Genomic DNA, 13,060 nt, shown 5'->3' on the forward strand with positions numbered 1-13,060 from the left:
CACCACAATACCAGCCCTACACACTACTTTAAAAAACTCAACAACCTTTGTTTATAACACTTCTTTAAAAATTGCCACCCTTGAATTGTTTAGCTTTAAATTGATGCTCTTGCATAATATATGCATATGTTACCCTTCAATAATATTTACCGGTATGGAATATGCTAGAGGCAGACCGAAATTATGCTGGGTTCTACCGGCTGATCTCTGGGGGATTTGTGGAGACCAGCAAGTGTTTCTCTCTCTCTCTCCCAATAGGATAAGTAAGAAATTCTCTGCCATGACCTAGTGCCCACAGATGCTTATATTTAGGCTCGGTGTTCCTTACCTATAAAACGAGTGTTGCCTTTGTGCAGCTCGGTTTTGTGCTGGAATCTTTGATCGGAAGCAACTCAAACGTAGACTTGTCCTTCAATAGGCAGGCCATGCCAGTGTCCCCCACCACTGTCTTTCACATTGCTCCAGTTGGGAGTAGAAAAACATAGTAGATGACTCAGACCGTAAGCCTGAAGCCTCCTGTGGAACATGAGATGGCTGGAGCTGTAAGGCGTTGCTGGCGACCGTGTGCTGGGTAGAGCAGAAGTATGGGCCCGATTTGGTTCAGCTCTTCCGATGATCCCTGCCATTAACGCCTGCTCCCTTTCCTCCCCACAGGCTGGCTGGGAATGAACCCTTGACCATCCTCCCTCTGACTTCAGAAATGGAGGAAGCTGCCGTCAAAGCCCACTACAAAGTCTGTGACCGCCTGAAGCTGGAGAAGAAGCAACGGAGGATGTGCAGGAGAGACCCTGGAGTGGCCGAGACCCTCATGGAGGCCATTAGCATGAGTGCCTTGGAGTGCCAGTACCAGTTCCGCTTTGAGCGGTGGAACTGCACCCTCGAAGGCCGCTACAGAGCCAGTCTGCTGAAGAGGGGTGAGCTGGGGGACCGGCAGGAGGCAGGCTTCCCCTGGTGCTGGTTCCGGGGCTGAAAGTCGATTATTTCAGTTGGTTCAGCTCCTGGGCTGTTGTCTGAGCCTTCCTCAAGGTGACAGAGTTGCCCAGATGCTTCTGGGAGAATTGGGCAGGGGCAGAGGTTGTCCAGCACAATGATTCCCACCATCTCTGGGCACAGTGGTCTTTGGCTGGCGGTGATGGGAATTTTAGTCCAGTAACACTTGGTGGCCCGAGTTTGAGAACCCCTAGGACAGCGGTCGGCGACATTGGCTCTCCAGCTGTAGTTGAATTACAACTCCCATCATCCCCAGCTGTAATTTATTGCAGATGGGGATGATGGGAGTTGTAGTTCAACGACAGCTGGAGAGCCAGTGTTGCTCTCCCTGCCCTAGGCTAAGGAGTCTCTGAATGCCACTGGGTGATGGAAAGAGATAAATGAAGTGGTTCAGAGATGAGAAATAAAGTAGAGGTTGACAACCTGGAAGCTTTCTGGCTGAACCTGAGAAGTTTCGTCAGCCCAAAGTCTAAAGAGGGGTGTGGCAGATGTGATGGTGGTGGCTGTGGTACTTGGCAGGCTGGCTGTTCTGGGAATGGGGAAGAGAGTCCTGGCTGCAAAACAAATGGCGAAAATAAAGGGCTTAATCTGCAGTTCTCAGCAAACCGTACAGGCAAGGGATAGATGCGCCATATTCTGTTTCTCTTCCATCTGAACTTGGCAATGTCCTTTGACTTCTCCTGCTAAACACCCCCAGTCTCTTTGCCCCTGAAAAATTACCTATTTAACCCTGTATTGTGTGTTTCAAGTCTCTTTCCATATTCTCTGCCCAAACAGCCAGTGTGGTGGGTAGTGTGGTAACTTCAAAAACACACATTTAACTGTGTCTTAAATGATAGGGATGTGTAAAACATTTCGGGCACAGAACGATCTGTGCCTGAAACAGCGAAATTCGGGTGATTCGGGGCCGAACCGAATCACCCACGAAAAGATCCGAGAAATTTCGGGCACGAGCCGAATCACCTGAATTTCGGGCCCAAAAATTCGGGTGATTTGGACCTCCATTTTTTTGCCTTCCTTCCCCCCCTCCGTTTTGAGCTATGATGTCTATTTGAATTCCCCGCCTTTTTGCATCCCATTGACTTCAATGCAAAAAGGTTGGATGTGACGTCTGCTCGAATTTCGGGTGCCAGGGGCAAAATAGTGGGGTTGGGTGGTAGTTCCTAATGGGTGGAGGTTACCACCCCAATTGCAGAGGGATTGGGCAAAGGGCTGATTTTTGGTGAATTTCTGAAGTTTTAGTGTCTTTGGGGCAGATAGTGGCATAACGTGGGATCTGTGCCAAAAGGGTGGGGTGGTAGTGCCTAATGGGTGGTAGTGCCTAATGGGTGGAGGCTACCACCCCAATTGCAGAGTGATTGGGCAGAGGGCTGATTTTTGGTGAATTTCTGAAGTTTATGCGTCTTTAAGGTTTTCCCCGTGAAGGGTGTATCGCTTCACATCGGGGGGAAAGGGGTGTCCGAGAGCAGGGTGGGGTTGGTGGTAGTGCCGGGTTGGGGCAAGGAAGCTACCTGAATTTTTTCAAAGGATTTGGGCAGAGGGCTGATTTTTGGTTAATTGTTGAAGTTTTCGCATCTTTAAGGTTTTTCCTCATAATAAGTTATAATGGAGCTTTCATCAGCCCCATAAGTGCACTTAGGGGGTGTTGGGGTGGCCCAGAGCGAGTGGTGGTGTAGTGCACATAGGGTGCAAACCACCCCCATGGGTTTCTAACCCATGGGGTACAGGGTTCTGTTGTTTCTGAGGTTTTCCGAGTGTGGATTCTATGATAGCAAATGAGATTTTCAATGAGACTCCATGAATCCACTCTAAAAAATTCAGGTAGCTTCCTTGCCCCTACCCGGCACTACCACCAACCCCACCCTGCACTAGGACACCCCTTTCCCGCCGACGTGAAGCAATACACCCTTCATAGGTTGTGCTGGGGATGGATAGCGCCAGTTGCTCACTCCCTGCTAAATAAAGAGAATCACCACTTTAAAAAGTTCCTCTTGCTCAGTTAGCAGTAGGGGTGTGCACAGAACCGGCTGGTCTGGTTTGGTTCGAGTCCAAACTGGACTCAAACCGGACCGGGTCAGTTCAGTCAAACACCCCCTTGAATACCCCACCCCCCGGTCCAGTCCAGTGGGGGGCGGGGTGGTTCATGATTTTTTAAATTATTTTTTAAAAAAACTTATCCTCTCTGGGGGAGTTGCTCGAGGTGGCGGGGGTGGGGGGCTCCAGTTCTCCTCCCCCCGCCGACCTCCCGTACTGTCCAGATCGGTCCATTTGGCCCATCCGGGCCTGCCCCCTCCAGTGTGGTGGTCATGTTTGGGGCTGCCGTGCCTGTGCAATTGGCATCTGTGTGGCCCCAGTTAGAGCAGTAAGGGAGGCCGGCAGGAGGTGGGGGAACCACCATGGAACCCCCCTCCCCCGCTGCCTCGAGCAACTCCCCCGGAGGGGGGTAGGTCCATTTTTTAAAATAAACAAATAAATTAATTAAAAAATCACCAACCCCTCAAACGGCTGGCGGGGTGGTGGTTCAGTCCAGGGTCAAACTGAACAGGGGGAGCTTTGCTTTGACCCCAAACAGTCGAACCGAACAGGTTTGACATCTAACCTTTTTGTACATCCCTAGTTAGCAGGGGTGATGGGAGTTGTAATCCTTCACCTTGGGACTCGGTGCTGGAAACCCCTGTGTTACTCTGCCACATTACTACTTCTGTGCTGCAGGAGCATCATATCCTATCTGGTTGAAGAAGACCAGGCTGGGTTCCTCTCATGCTGGCTGAACGTGGCCTCCTTCCTCTTCCGTAGGTTTTAAGGAAACGGCCTTCCTCTACGCCATCTCCTCGGCAGGGCTCACCCACGCCATGGCCAAGGCCTGCAGTGCTGGGCGCATGGAGCGCTGCACCTGTGACGAGGCCCCTGACCTCGAGAACCGCGAGGCCTGGCAGTGGGGCGGCTGCGGCGACAACCTCAAGTACAGCAACAAGTTCGTCAAGGAGTTCCTGGGGAAGAAGTCCAACAAGGACCTGCGAGCCAGGGTGGACTTCCACAACAACCTGGTGGGCATGAAGGTGAGAGGGGGCACCTCTGTTGCCTTTGGGCACAGACAATGGGAGAGGACCTCATCCAGCAATGGTGTGCACGTTTGGCAGGCAGGAGGCCGCCGGTTCAGTCCTCAACATCTCTCGCTGAAAGGATTACATAGCAAGTGATGGGGAAAGATTTCTGCAGGAGATTCTAGAGTGGCTGCCACTTCTTGCTAGGTTGGATGGCCCATTGGGCTGGCTTGGCATCAGAATGGTATAATGCTTCTAGTTCAGCATTGTTGGCCAAGGTTTGGGTCTGTCTAGCTAAAGCTACCTGTGTGGTTCTGGTGGCTCGAAGAGGGGCTTGGACAGACACGTGGAGGAGGTCTGCCAGTGGCTAGTCTATGGGCTGTATGAGCTAGGCCTGTGTGGTATCGGATCTGGAATATCCAGTCTCGTCCAATCCAATATCCAGTCTTGGAGAGGAGAGCTGGTCTTGTGGTCGCAAGCATGACTTGTCCCCATAGCTAAGCAGGGTCTGCCCTGGTTGCATCTGAATGGGAGACTTGATGTGTGAGCACTGCAAGATATTCCCTCAGGGGATGGAGTCGCTCTGAGAAGAGCATCTAGGTTCCAAGTTCCCTCCCTGGCAGAATCTCCAAGAGAGGGCTGAGAGAGAGACTCCTGCCTGCAACTTTGGAGAAGCCACTGCTAGTCTGTGAAGACAATACTGAGCTAGATAGACCAATGGTCTGACTCAGTTTATGGCAGCTTCCTATGTTCCTATGTCCACTCTCCCTGGTGACATAGACTGTCCCCAGCTCTCCTGCTTCAGAAATGGCGTACCTCTGGATACTAGATGTTAGGGAAGCAGTGGAGTGGGCTTCACTACAGTAGGTTACAGGTGAGGGATGCCAATTTTGTATGCTCCCCGAGTAAGAAATTCCTTGAAAGGTAAAGAGTGGCACATCAGGGAGAGGACTAGTCCATTCTTATGCCCTGGTATGTATATATGCATGTGTACGCGCGCTCTCTCTCTCTCCTCTTATTTTTTTGCTTCAAACTTCCTCTTTGGGGCTAGCAGAAGCACCCAGGGATGGATCCTGCTCTGGGGGTGCTTGTGGGCAATATAAGCATGTGCATACATGTGGTCTCCTTCAGGAAGAGTCTATGCTTTCCTCAGCTTAACATCTCAGGCCCTTTAGACTAGTTTCTTGCACCTGGGGTTCCTAGCCTTGGATCCCTAGATGCTGGACTACAACACCCATCACCCCCCAGTCACAAGGGCCCAAGGCTCGAGACACAAAGGCATTGTGGCTGGAGGTGATGGGTGTTGTAGTCCAACATCTAGGGACCCAAGGTTGGGAGAACCCCTGAGCCTGAAGTATTGTCCAAAGTTGCCCAACTAGTGAACTGGCTCTGCTTGTATACCCTCTTTCTGTGGGGAGGGCCCCAGCTCATCCCATTTAAGTGGCTCTTGTACAACAGGAAGAGGAAAGGCCATAGAATAATAGAACATTGGTTGTAAAGCAGATAGGGCTGCTCTTGGAAGAGCACTTGCATGTAGAAGGTTCCAAGTTGCCAAATGGAGCAACTCTCCAAATGGAGAGTTTTCATAATGGAGGGAAGTAAGAAGTGGGGTCCCCCAGGGATCTGTACTGGGACCCGTGCTTTTTAATTTATTCATCAGTGATCTAGAAGCAGGGGTAAGCAGCAAGGTGGCCGAATTTGCAGATGATACCAAACTCTTTCGGGTAGTGAAATCCAAAACAGATTATGAGGAGCTCCAAAAGGATCTCTGCAAACTGGGGGAGTGGGCGACAAAATGGCAAATGTGCTTCAATGTTGGCATGATGCACATTGGGACAAAAAACCCAACTTCAAGTATATGCTGATGGGATCTGAGCTGTCGGTGACTGACCGGGAGAGGGATCTTGGGGTTGTGGTGGACAGCTCATTGAAGGTTCTGGTCACCACATCTAAAAAAGGACATTGTAGAACTGGAAAAGGACATTGTAGAACTGGAAAACCAAGATGATAAGGGGCCTAGAGCAAGGCTACAACACCTGGGGCTATTTAGTTTAGGGAAAAAACGACTGCAGGGAGAAATGATAGAGATCTATAAAATCATGCATGGTTTGGAGAAAGTGGATAGAGAGAAATTCTTCTCCCTCTCACAGAATACTAGAACCAGGGGTCACCCCATGAAATTGATTGCCAACAAACGGAAGTACTTTTTCACACAACACATAATCAATTTGTGGAATTCTCTACCACAAGATGTGACAGCCAACAGCCTGGATGACTTGAAGAGGGGTTTGGATAACTTCATGGAGGAGAGGTCTGTCAATGGCTACTAGTTGGAGGGCTGTGGGATACCTCCAGCCTCAAAGGCAGGATGCCTCTGAGTACCAGTTGCAGGGGAGTAACAGCAGGAGAGAGGACATGCCCTCAACTCCTGCCTGTGGCTTCCAGCGGCATCTGGTGGGCCACTGTGTGAAACAGGATGCTGGACTAGATGGGCTTTGGGCCTGATCCAGCAGAGCTGTTCCTATGTTCAAGTTCCCTCCCTGGCATCTCCAGATAGGGCTGAGGAGATCATTCTACCTGCAAGCTTGGAGAATCTGCTGTCAGTCTGTGCAGACAATACTGAGCTAGATGGACCAGTGGTCTGACTCTGTATAAGGTAGCTTCCTATGTTCTTAAAGGACCTTGGAGGTCTTCTGGTCCAGGGTTTCTTAACCTTGGGCCTCCAGATGTTGTTGGACTACAACTCCCAGAATCCCCAGCTGCAATGGCTCTTGCTTGGGGACTATGGGAGTTGTAGTTCAACAACATCTGGAGGCCCAATTTTAAGAAACCCTGTTCTAGTCCACTCCCCTGCTCAGTGCAGGAAACTGCAACAGCATCCCCAACAGACGACTGTCCAGCCACTGAAAGAGAGCCTAGCCCTAGTGGACTGTTGCACTGTAAATGGCTTTGGCAGTTCTTCTGAATGTCTAGTCTGAATCAGCTTCCTTGTCACTAACAACCCATTGCTTAGTCTAGCCCTCAGGAGCAACAGAAACGAAGTCTGCTCCTTCTATGAAACAGCCCTTCACATATCTGAAGATGTCTCTTCTAGCTCTCTGCCTCAAACCATGGAGAGCTACCACCAGTCAGGAGATATTATCCTATCAAGCAGACATTGGATCAACTGTTGGATCCCCCTCACTAGACTCAATGGGAGAAAGGAGCCCACTGAATACGCTGCCCTCCATGGAAGACCAATAGTTGACCCAGCATTTGCTTGATAGGCTAATGTCTCTTGCAAACTGCAAAATTAGACTTGCCACAGGTGCCAAAACTACCCTGAGGCCCCTCTGTAACTCACCTTGAATGCAGTCTTCATACTGTAGGCTTCATTACAACATAGTAGATGTGTCAGCAAAGGGGAAATTCCTCAAGAAAGGGTGTCTTTCTGAGGTATGTGTCATTTGCCGTAGATGCAGGAGCTATTTTCAATGTAGCAGTTGAATGTGACCCCACCCTCACAGCAAGCCCTTTGCAAAGGTTGGGAGGCAGATCAGAGATCCCTTCCCTCCAGCCCCAGAGGAATGTTGCTCTTCTGGAGAACTTTGACATTTCCTGAAATGGTAGCTTTTAAGGGGAAAGAAACCCCTGAAAACTTGGGAGTCCATAAGGGGGACGTTTGAAACTGACCAAGCTCCATTAGCTTAGGAACCTGAGTTTAGCCCGATCACTTGCTGCTCAAGAAATGAAGATTTTCTGTCAGCATGGCTCTGTTGCGGAACAGGCTTGTTCTCCAACTTGTGCAGAAGTGCCTTGAATGAAATGAATCAAAGCGGGTTGAAGTCAGACTTGAGATTGGGTTACAATGAAGACAAAAGAAGGCTTGCATAGCGGGTGGAGGAGCCAATCAAAGTAAACTGATGCTAATAAGATTTGGGCAGGGTAGTTTGTGATTGGGCCCTGAGATGCCAACACTCATGGGAGTGTTGCTAAGGCAGGGTTGGGCAAACTTGGTCCCTCCAGTAAATGGTGCCCCAAGAAATTGTGGCTGGGAGGACGGGAGTTGTAGTTCAACAGCAGCTGGAGGACCAGGTTTGACCACCCCTGTGTGAGGCGGATGGCTTTGGGTATGTCCTATAGGGGTGTGCATGGAACCAGCTGGTCCGGTTTGAGTCTGAACCATACCCGAACTGGACTGGGGCAATTCGGTCCTTTACCAGCTCAACCCCCCCCCCATTCAGTTGGGGGTTTGGTCCCCAAACTTACATTTTTTAAAAAACTTACTCCCTCCAGGGGTGTTCTCTGAGGCGGTGGCAGGGGCATGTCCATGGAGGTTCCTCCTCCCCTCACCGGCCTCTTTTCTTGCCAAAACTGGCCCATTCTACCATTCTTCAGCCCATTCAGGACTCCCCCCTCCAGCATGGTGGCCATTTTGGAGGTGGCCGCACCTGCACAATGGGCCTCTGTGTGGCCTGGGCAGCCTCCAAAATGGCTGCCATGTGGGGGGGAAAGAATGGGCCAGTTTTGAACAGAAGGGAGGCTGGCGGGGGATTGGGGATGAACCATACCACCCCCTGTTCAGTCCGACCTTGGACTGAATACACATATCCACTCCACTGCCTGTTTGGGGGCGTTCGTGAGTTTTTTTCCTTTGTTTTAAATTTTTAAAATATATATATTTAAAAACCTTACCCCATCTGGGGGTGTTCTCCGAGGCAGCCCGGGGAGTGGGGTCCATATTTTTTAAATTTAAAACAAAGGAAAAAACCTCAGGAACCCCCCAAACAGGCAGCACGTGTGTGTGTGTGTGTGTGTGTGTGTGTGTGTGTGTGTGTGTGTGTTTGGTTCAGGGTCGGACTGAACAGGGGGTGGTGTAGTTCATCCCCGATCCATCGAACCAAACTGGTTTGACATCAGACCGGTTTGCACATACCTAGTGTCCTGTTTGACTTCCCAGTAACAGCTGTAGAACAGGGGGCAGGCACAAGATGGACAAGCTTTCCACATTATCAGTTGAATTTTGAATTCAGTTGAATTTTGGGGGGGTGTTAATTCTTCTGCCATGGTTGCTTTTTTGCTAATGGCATCTCCTAGCCTCAGTGTCCCCACCTGTAAAATAGGAGCCTTACCTGGTTGCTATTGACTGGGCCTCTGGGTTCTGCTGTCTCGTGTTCAGTGGTGGCATAAGACCTCTGTTCACCTGAAGCAGAATGCCAAATGCAACCTTGCCTGCACACACTATCCTCCCCTTTCCCTTTTTGAAAAACAAATGTACAGGAGGACATCTTGTCCCCCACCCCCTAGCCAGGTGCCACACCAACCTGCTGCTGGAGGCAACTTCCTCGCCTCATGGAAAGGCCACCCCTACTTGGGCTGGTTCTGTGTGTGTGAATTCCGGGTCTGTAGGAACTCAGTGTAGACTTGTACTTCTCTGCAGGTCATCCCAGTGCATGGCTCATGGGCTGCAGGAGTCAACTGGCTCCGTCCCGTGATCTGCTGTTTTTGCACCTGGCTGGAGCTGGTCCTTGGGGTTTCTTCTAAAGTAGATCCTGGAAGCCTGAAGTTGACCTTGGTGTATGTCAGACAGAACTGTGTGTATTTCACACCTGTGCTGTGGAAGCGCAAGTGCATGTCCAGAACTTGGCCCCCTGAGATCCTTTGTGGCTCTGAATTAGTATGGCGTCCTTCCTTCTAGGCACTCGGGGTGGGGCATGGGGTCTTTCTCCCCATGTTGCTTTCTCCTCAGCCCCATGAGGTGAGGTAGCTTGAGAGAGAGTGGCCAGCCCAGGCTCGTCTAGTGAAGTCAAACTTCACAATAGAGGCCGTAGCTCAGTGGCAGAGTACCAGCTTTGCATCCTGGAAGTCCCTGGCAGCATCTCCAGGTCGGTCTGGAAAAAGACTCCCATCTGAAACAGTGGACATCCACTGACACGCTGTACCCGTGGTTCTCGAAGTTGGGTCCTCAGATGTTGACTGCAACTCCCATCAGCCACAATGGCCGAAGGTCATGTTGGCTCAAGATGATGGGAGCTCTAGTCCAACATCTGCGAACAAAGGTTGGCAACCCATGACGTATGGGACATATCTGTCTCCTAGCCCTGTGACATCACGCTGTGCATCTTCAGTAGCCAATTCGCTTCATCCCACCTAGCCTCTTGGGCTGCTCAGTGGCCAGACCAGTTATAAATTAACAGAAGTGCATCACATATGTGTAGGCCTCCCCCACTCCCAAAGAATTGTCATTTGAGGGTGCCGAGAAATCTGTCATATCTCCGAAACTCCCCACAGAACTATGGCTTCCGGCGGGGATGGATTGACTATGAAATCAGTTGCTCTGGTACAGGGATTCTCAATGTCGGGTCCCCAGATGTTCTTGGACTTCAACTCCCGTAATCCCCATCCGCCTTTGGTTGGGGATTATGGGAGTTGAAGTCCAAGAACATCTGGGGACCCGACATTGAGAATCCCTGCTCTAGTATATAGGGTCAAAGCAGAGGTTCTCAGCTGAGCATTTGATCAGAATTTTGAGAGGTGACCAGGGCCAAAGGTAGGCGGACGTCTGCCCACATTTGGAGGGTGGGCCACTGTGTTAGGACCTCTCCATCTTTCATCTGGGACCTTTCAAGGTGGGTGGCTTTTTGCAGTCACATAGTATCATTCTGGGTGCTTCTGGGGAAAGAGCAGCTGTTGGGAAGAATGCTCTTCAGAGAAGAGTCTCATTCCCTCAGTTGACTCCCAGTTTCACAGCTTCTAGTTGGAACTGCAAAAGTGGGGCAGTGTCTTGGACCAGCAGGAGAACAGATCTCCCCTTGCAGCACAGTACTTGAGGTCATGCGCTTGTCGGAATTGCATGCCAACCGGAGCCTCTGAAGATGCCTCCTCCAACAGGCAGGCTTGGTGGTCTCTCAGCAGTCTGGAATGTTGTTTTTCCATTACATGTGAGCGTTCCTGATCATAACGGGCCTCTTGAGGCTCAGTAGAGGGGTTTATCCCCCCCAATCCTTTGAACAAGTAACAAGCGCAATTGTTTGAGGCTTCTGGACAGGGAAAACATTTTCCCCTCTCCTGGATGCCCTGCTAGAGAGCAATTCCTGGGAGCCTCGTCTCTCCCAGCCCCAGGCTTCCAGGGCTTGCCCATTTTTAAAAACCTTGCTGTGAGAAGCTCCCCGGTGGGATGTGTCTCTTCACACCCTGGCCTGCTCAGCTGCAACTCTGCTGCAAAAGGTGAAATAATCGGCTGTCCCGAGCCTCTTGCGCCCATTTCATGCCTCGCTAAGTGCCTACAACATGACCTCAACGCCAGCGACAAGGCGAGCTTGTCTGGCACGAGGGATGAGGTAATTAGCCAGGAGGACTTCTCGGAGCTCCTTCTGCTTTTATTGACGAGCGCAGCCTTTAGAAGATGCTTATTAAAAAAGCAATTTTCCCTCCTGCCAAATCCACCCCAGCTCATTCAGCTCTTCTTGGGGGGTGGAAACTGCAGGGCCCCCACCCTACCCCACCCCCTGGAGCACCGGCAGCGCACTGGACAAACTTCCAAAACGTTGAACTGGGTGGCCGTCCCCTACTGCTCTCTCTCTCTCTTTCCTTCTGGGTACAGTGCTCTTCCCCCCCCTCACCCCCCACCCCCCCGGTCCTCCCTTTTGTATCCCATTAATGAAAAGTCAGAGTATTAGCACACTTGGTTTGTTCCACTGGGCCAGAGTTAAGTGATGTTTTAATTAAATTTTTTCCCTCTTGCCCATGTTTCTCAGCAAAGTATCATTAAACATGACTCTCCGGCTACCTCTGTCTGGAGCGTTGCTATGTTGCTTAATCCCCAGAGGGGCTGACCCCTTGTTTCTCTTCCCCTCCCCCGAGGTATGTCTGGTCAAGCATGTCTTACAAGCCGGAGAGGTGCTATGAAAGGGGAGGCTGTGACCACGGGCACACCAGTTATCCACATTCCCATGTTTCTCGCTTGTGTCTTGCTGCTTGGGTGAATGCAGGCAGTCGTTTACTAAATGGTGGGTAGGCAGAGGAATGTGGGTAGTTGCCTTATACCCAACCAGGCCATTGGTCCGTCTAGCTTGGTATTGCCTACTCCAGGGGTTCCCAACTGGGGGTGCTCCAGATGTTGCTGAACTACAATTCCCATCAGCCCCAGCTACTAGCTGAGGCTGATAGGAGTTTTAGTTCAACATCTAGAGTACACAGGTTGGGACCCCTTGGCCTACTCTGACTTGGCAGAGGCTCTCCAGGCTGGTTTCAGGCGAGGGTGTTGCCCAACCCTACCTGGCAATGCTACCAGGGTTTGAACCTGGGGCCTTCTGCATACTAAGTGAACCCTCCTCCTCCTCCTAATTGGCTGTCTAAGTGCTGAAGCTTGGCATACCCCTCCCCTCAGCCTGACTGACAGGCTTCAGAAAGTTGGCATGGAGTCCTCCAACCGGAATGGATGGGAATTACTTGTCCCATTAATTTCCATAAGACTGCTTCTTCATAACTTCATGTAGACGTGCGCCAGTGACTAGAGTAGCCTCATAGAAGGTGTGCACTTGTTTATCTGGTAATGGCTCCTGTCAGATAAACACTGATGATGCTAGCCTAAGAAGATGGTTGCTATGCCTATATTCACCTAAGGTTGAATACAGGCATAGTCCATACAAATACAGTCATCTCTCACCAACCGCGAGGGTTCTGTTCTGGGAAAACCTCACAGTTGGCGAATTGGTGGTTGGAGAGCAATAGAAATACATTGGAAACGGAGTTAGGGAAATCACAGTCAGGAAAAGACCAGAAAATACAGTTAAAAATAGAAAAAAATCACCCCCTGAGTCCCCGGAAACTTCAAAACAACAACCCAAATTGCCCCCAGATCTTGCCAAACCACAGATATTTGGGGCGCGGTTGGCGAAACTTGCCACAATTTTCCAGTCCCAGATACTTAAAACTGCGATTCGGGAAACCCGCGGTTGACGAGGGGTGACTGTAGGGTAAATAAAATAAATAAGCCTGGGGAATGAGCAGAATATGCGCTCTGCTTTTCAAGAAAGCAAGCATTT

The 13,060-nt window shown here is 50.5% G+C and overlaps 1 protein-coding gene across 1 annotated transcript in view; it reads left to right on the forward strand.

Annotated features, from left to right (window-relative positions):
- WNT9A (Wnt family member 9A) overlaps positions 1-13,060 on the forward strand; it is a 62,594-nt gene that overhangs the window by 37,336 nt on the left and 12,198 nt on the right. The window contains exons 2-3 of the mRNA XM_053265766.1: positions 655-914; positions 3,787-4,049. Coding sequence (XP_053121741.1) covers positions 655-914; positions 3,787-4,049 — 523 coding nt within the window. The remainder of the gene's footprint in view (positions 1-654; positions 915-3,786; positions 4,050-13,060) is intronic.

The sequence above is a fragment of the Hemicordylus capensis genome, chromosome 6, assembly GCF_027244095.1.
Source record: "Hemicordylus capensis ecotype Gifberg chromosome 6, rHemCap1.1.pri, whole genome shotgun sequence".
Taxonomy (NCBI): domain Eukaryota; kingdom Metazoa; phylum Chordata; class Lepidosauria; order Squamata; family Cordylidae; genus Hemicordylus; species Hemicordylus capensis.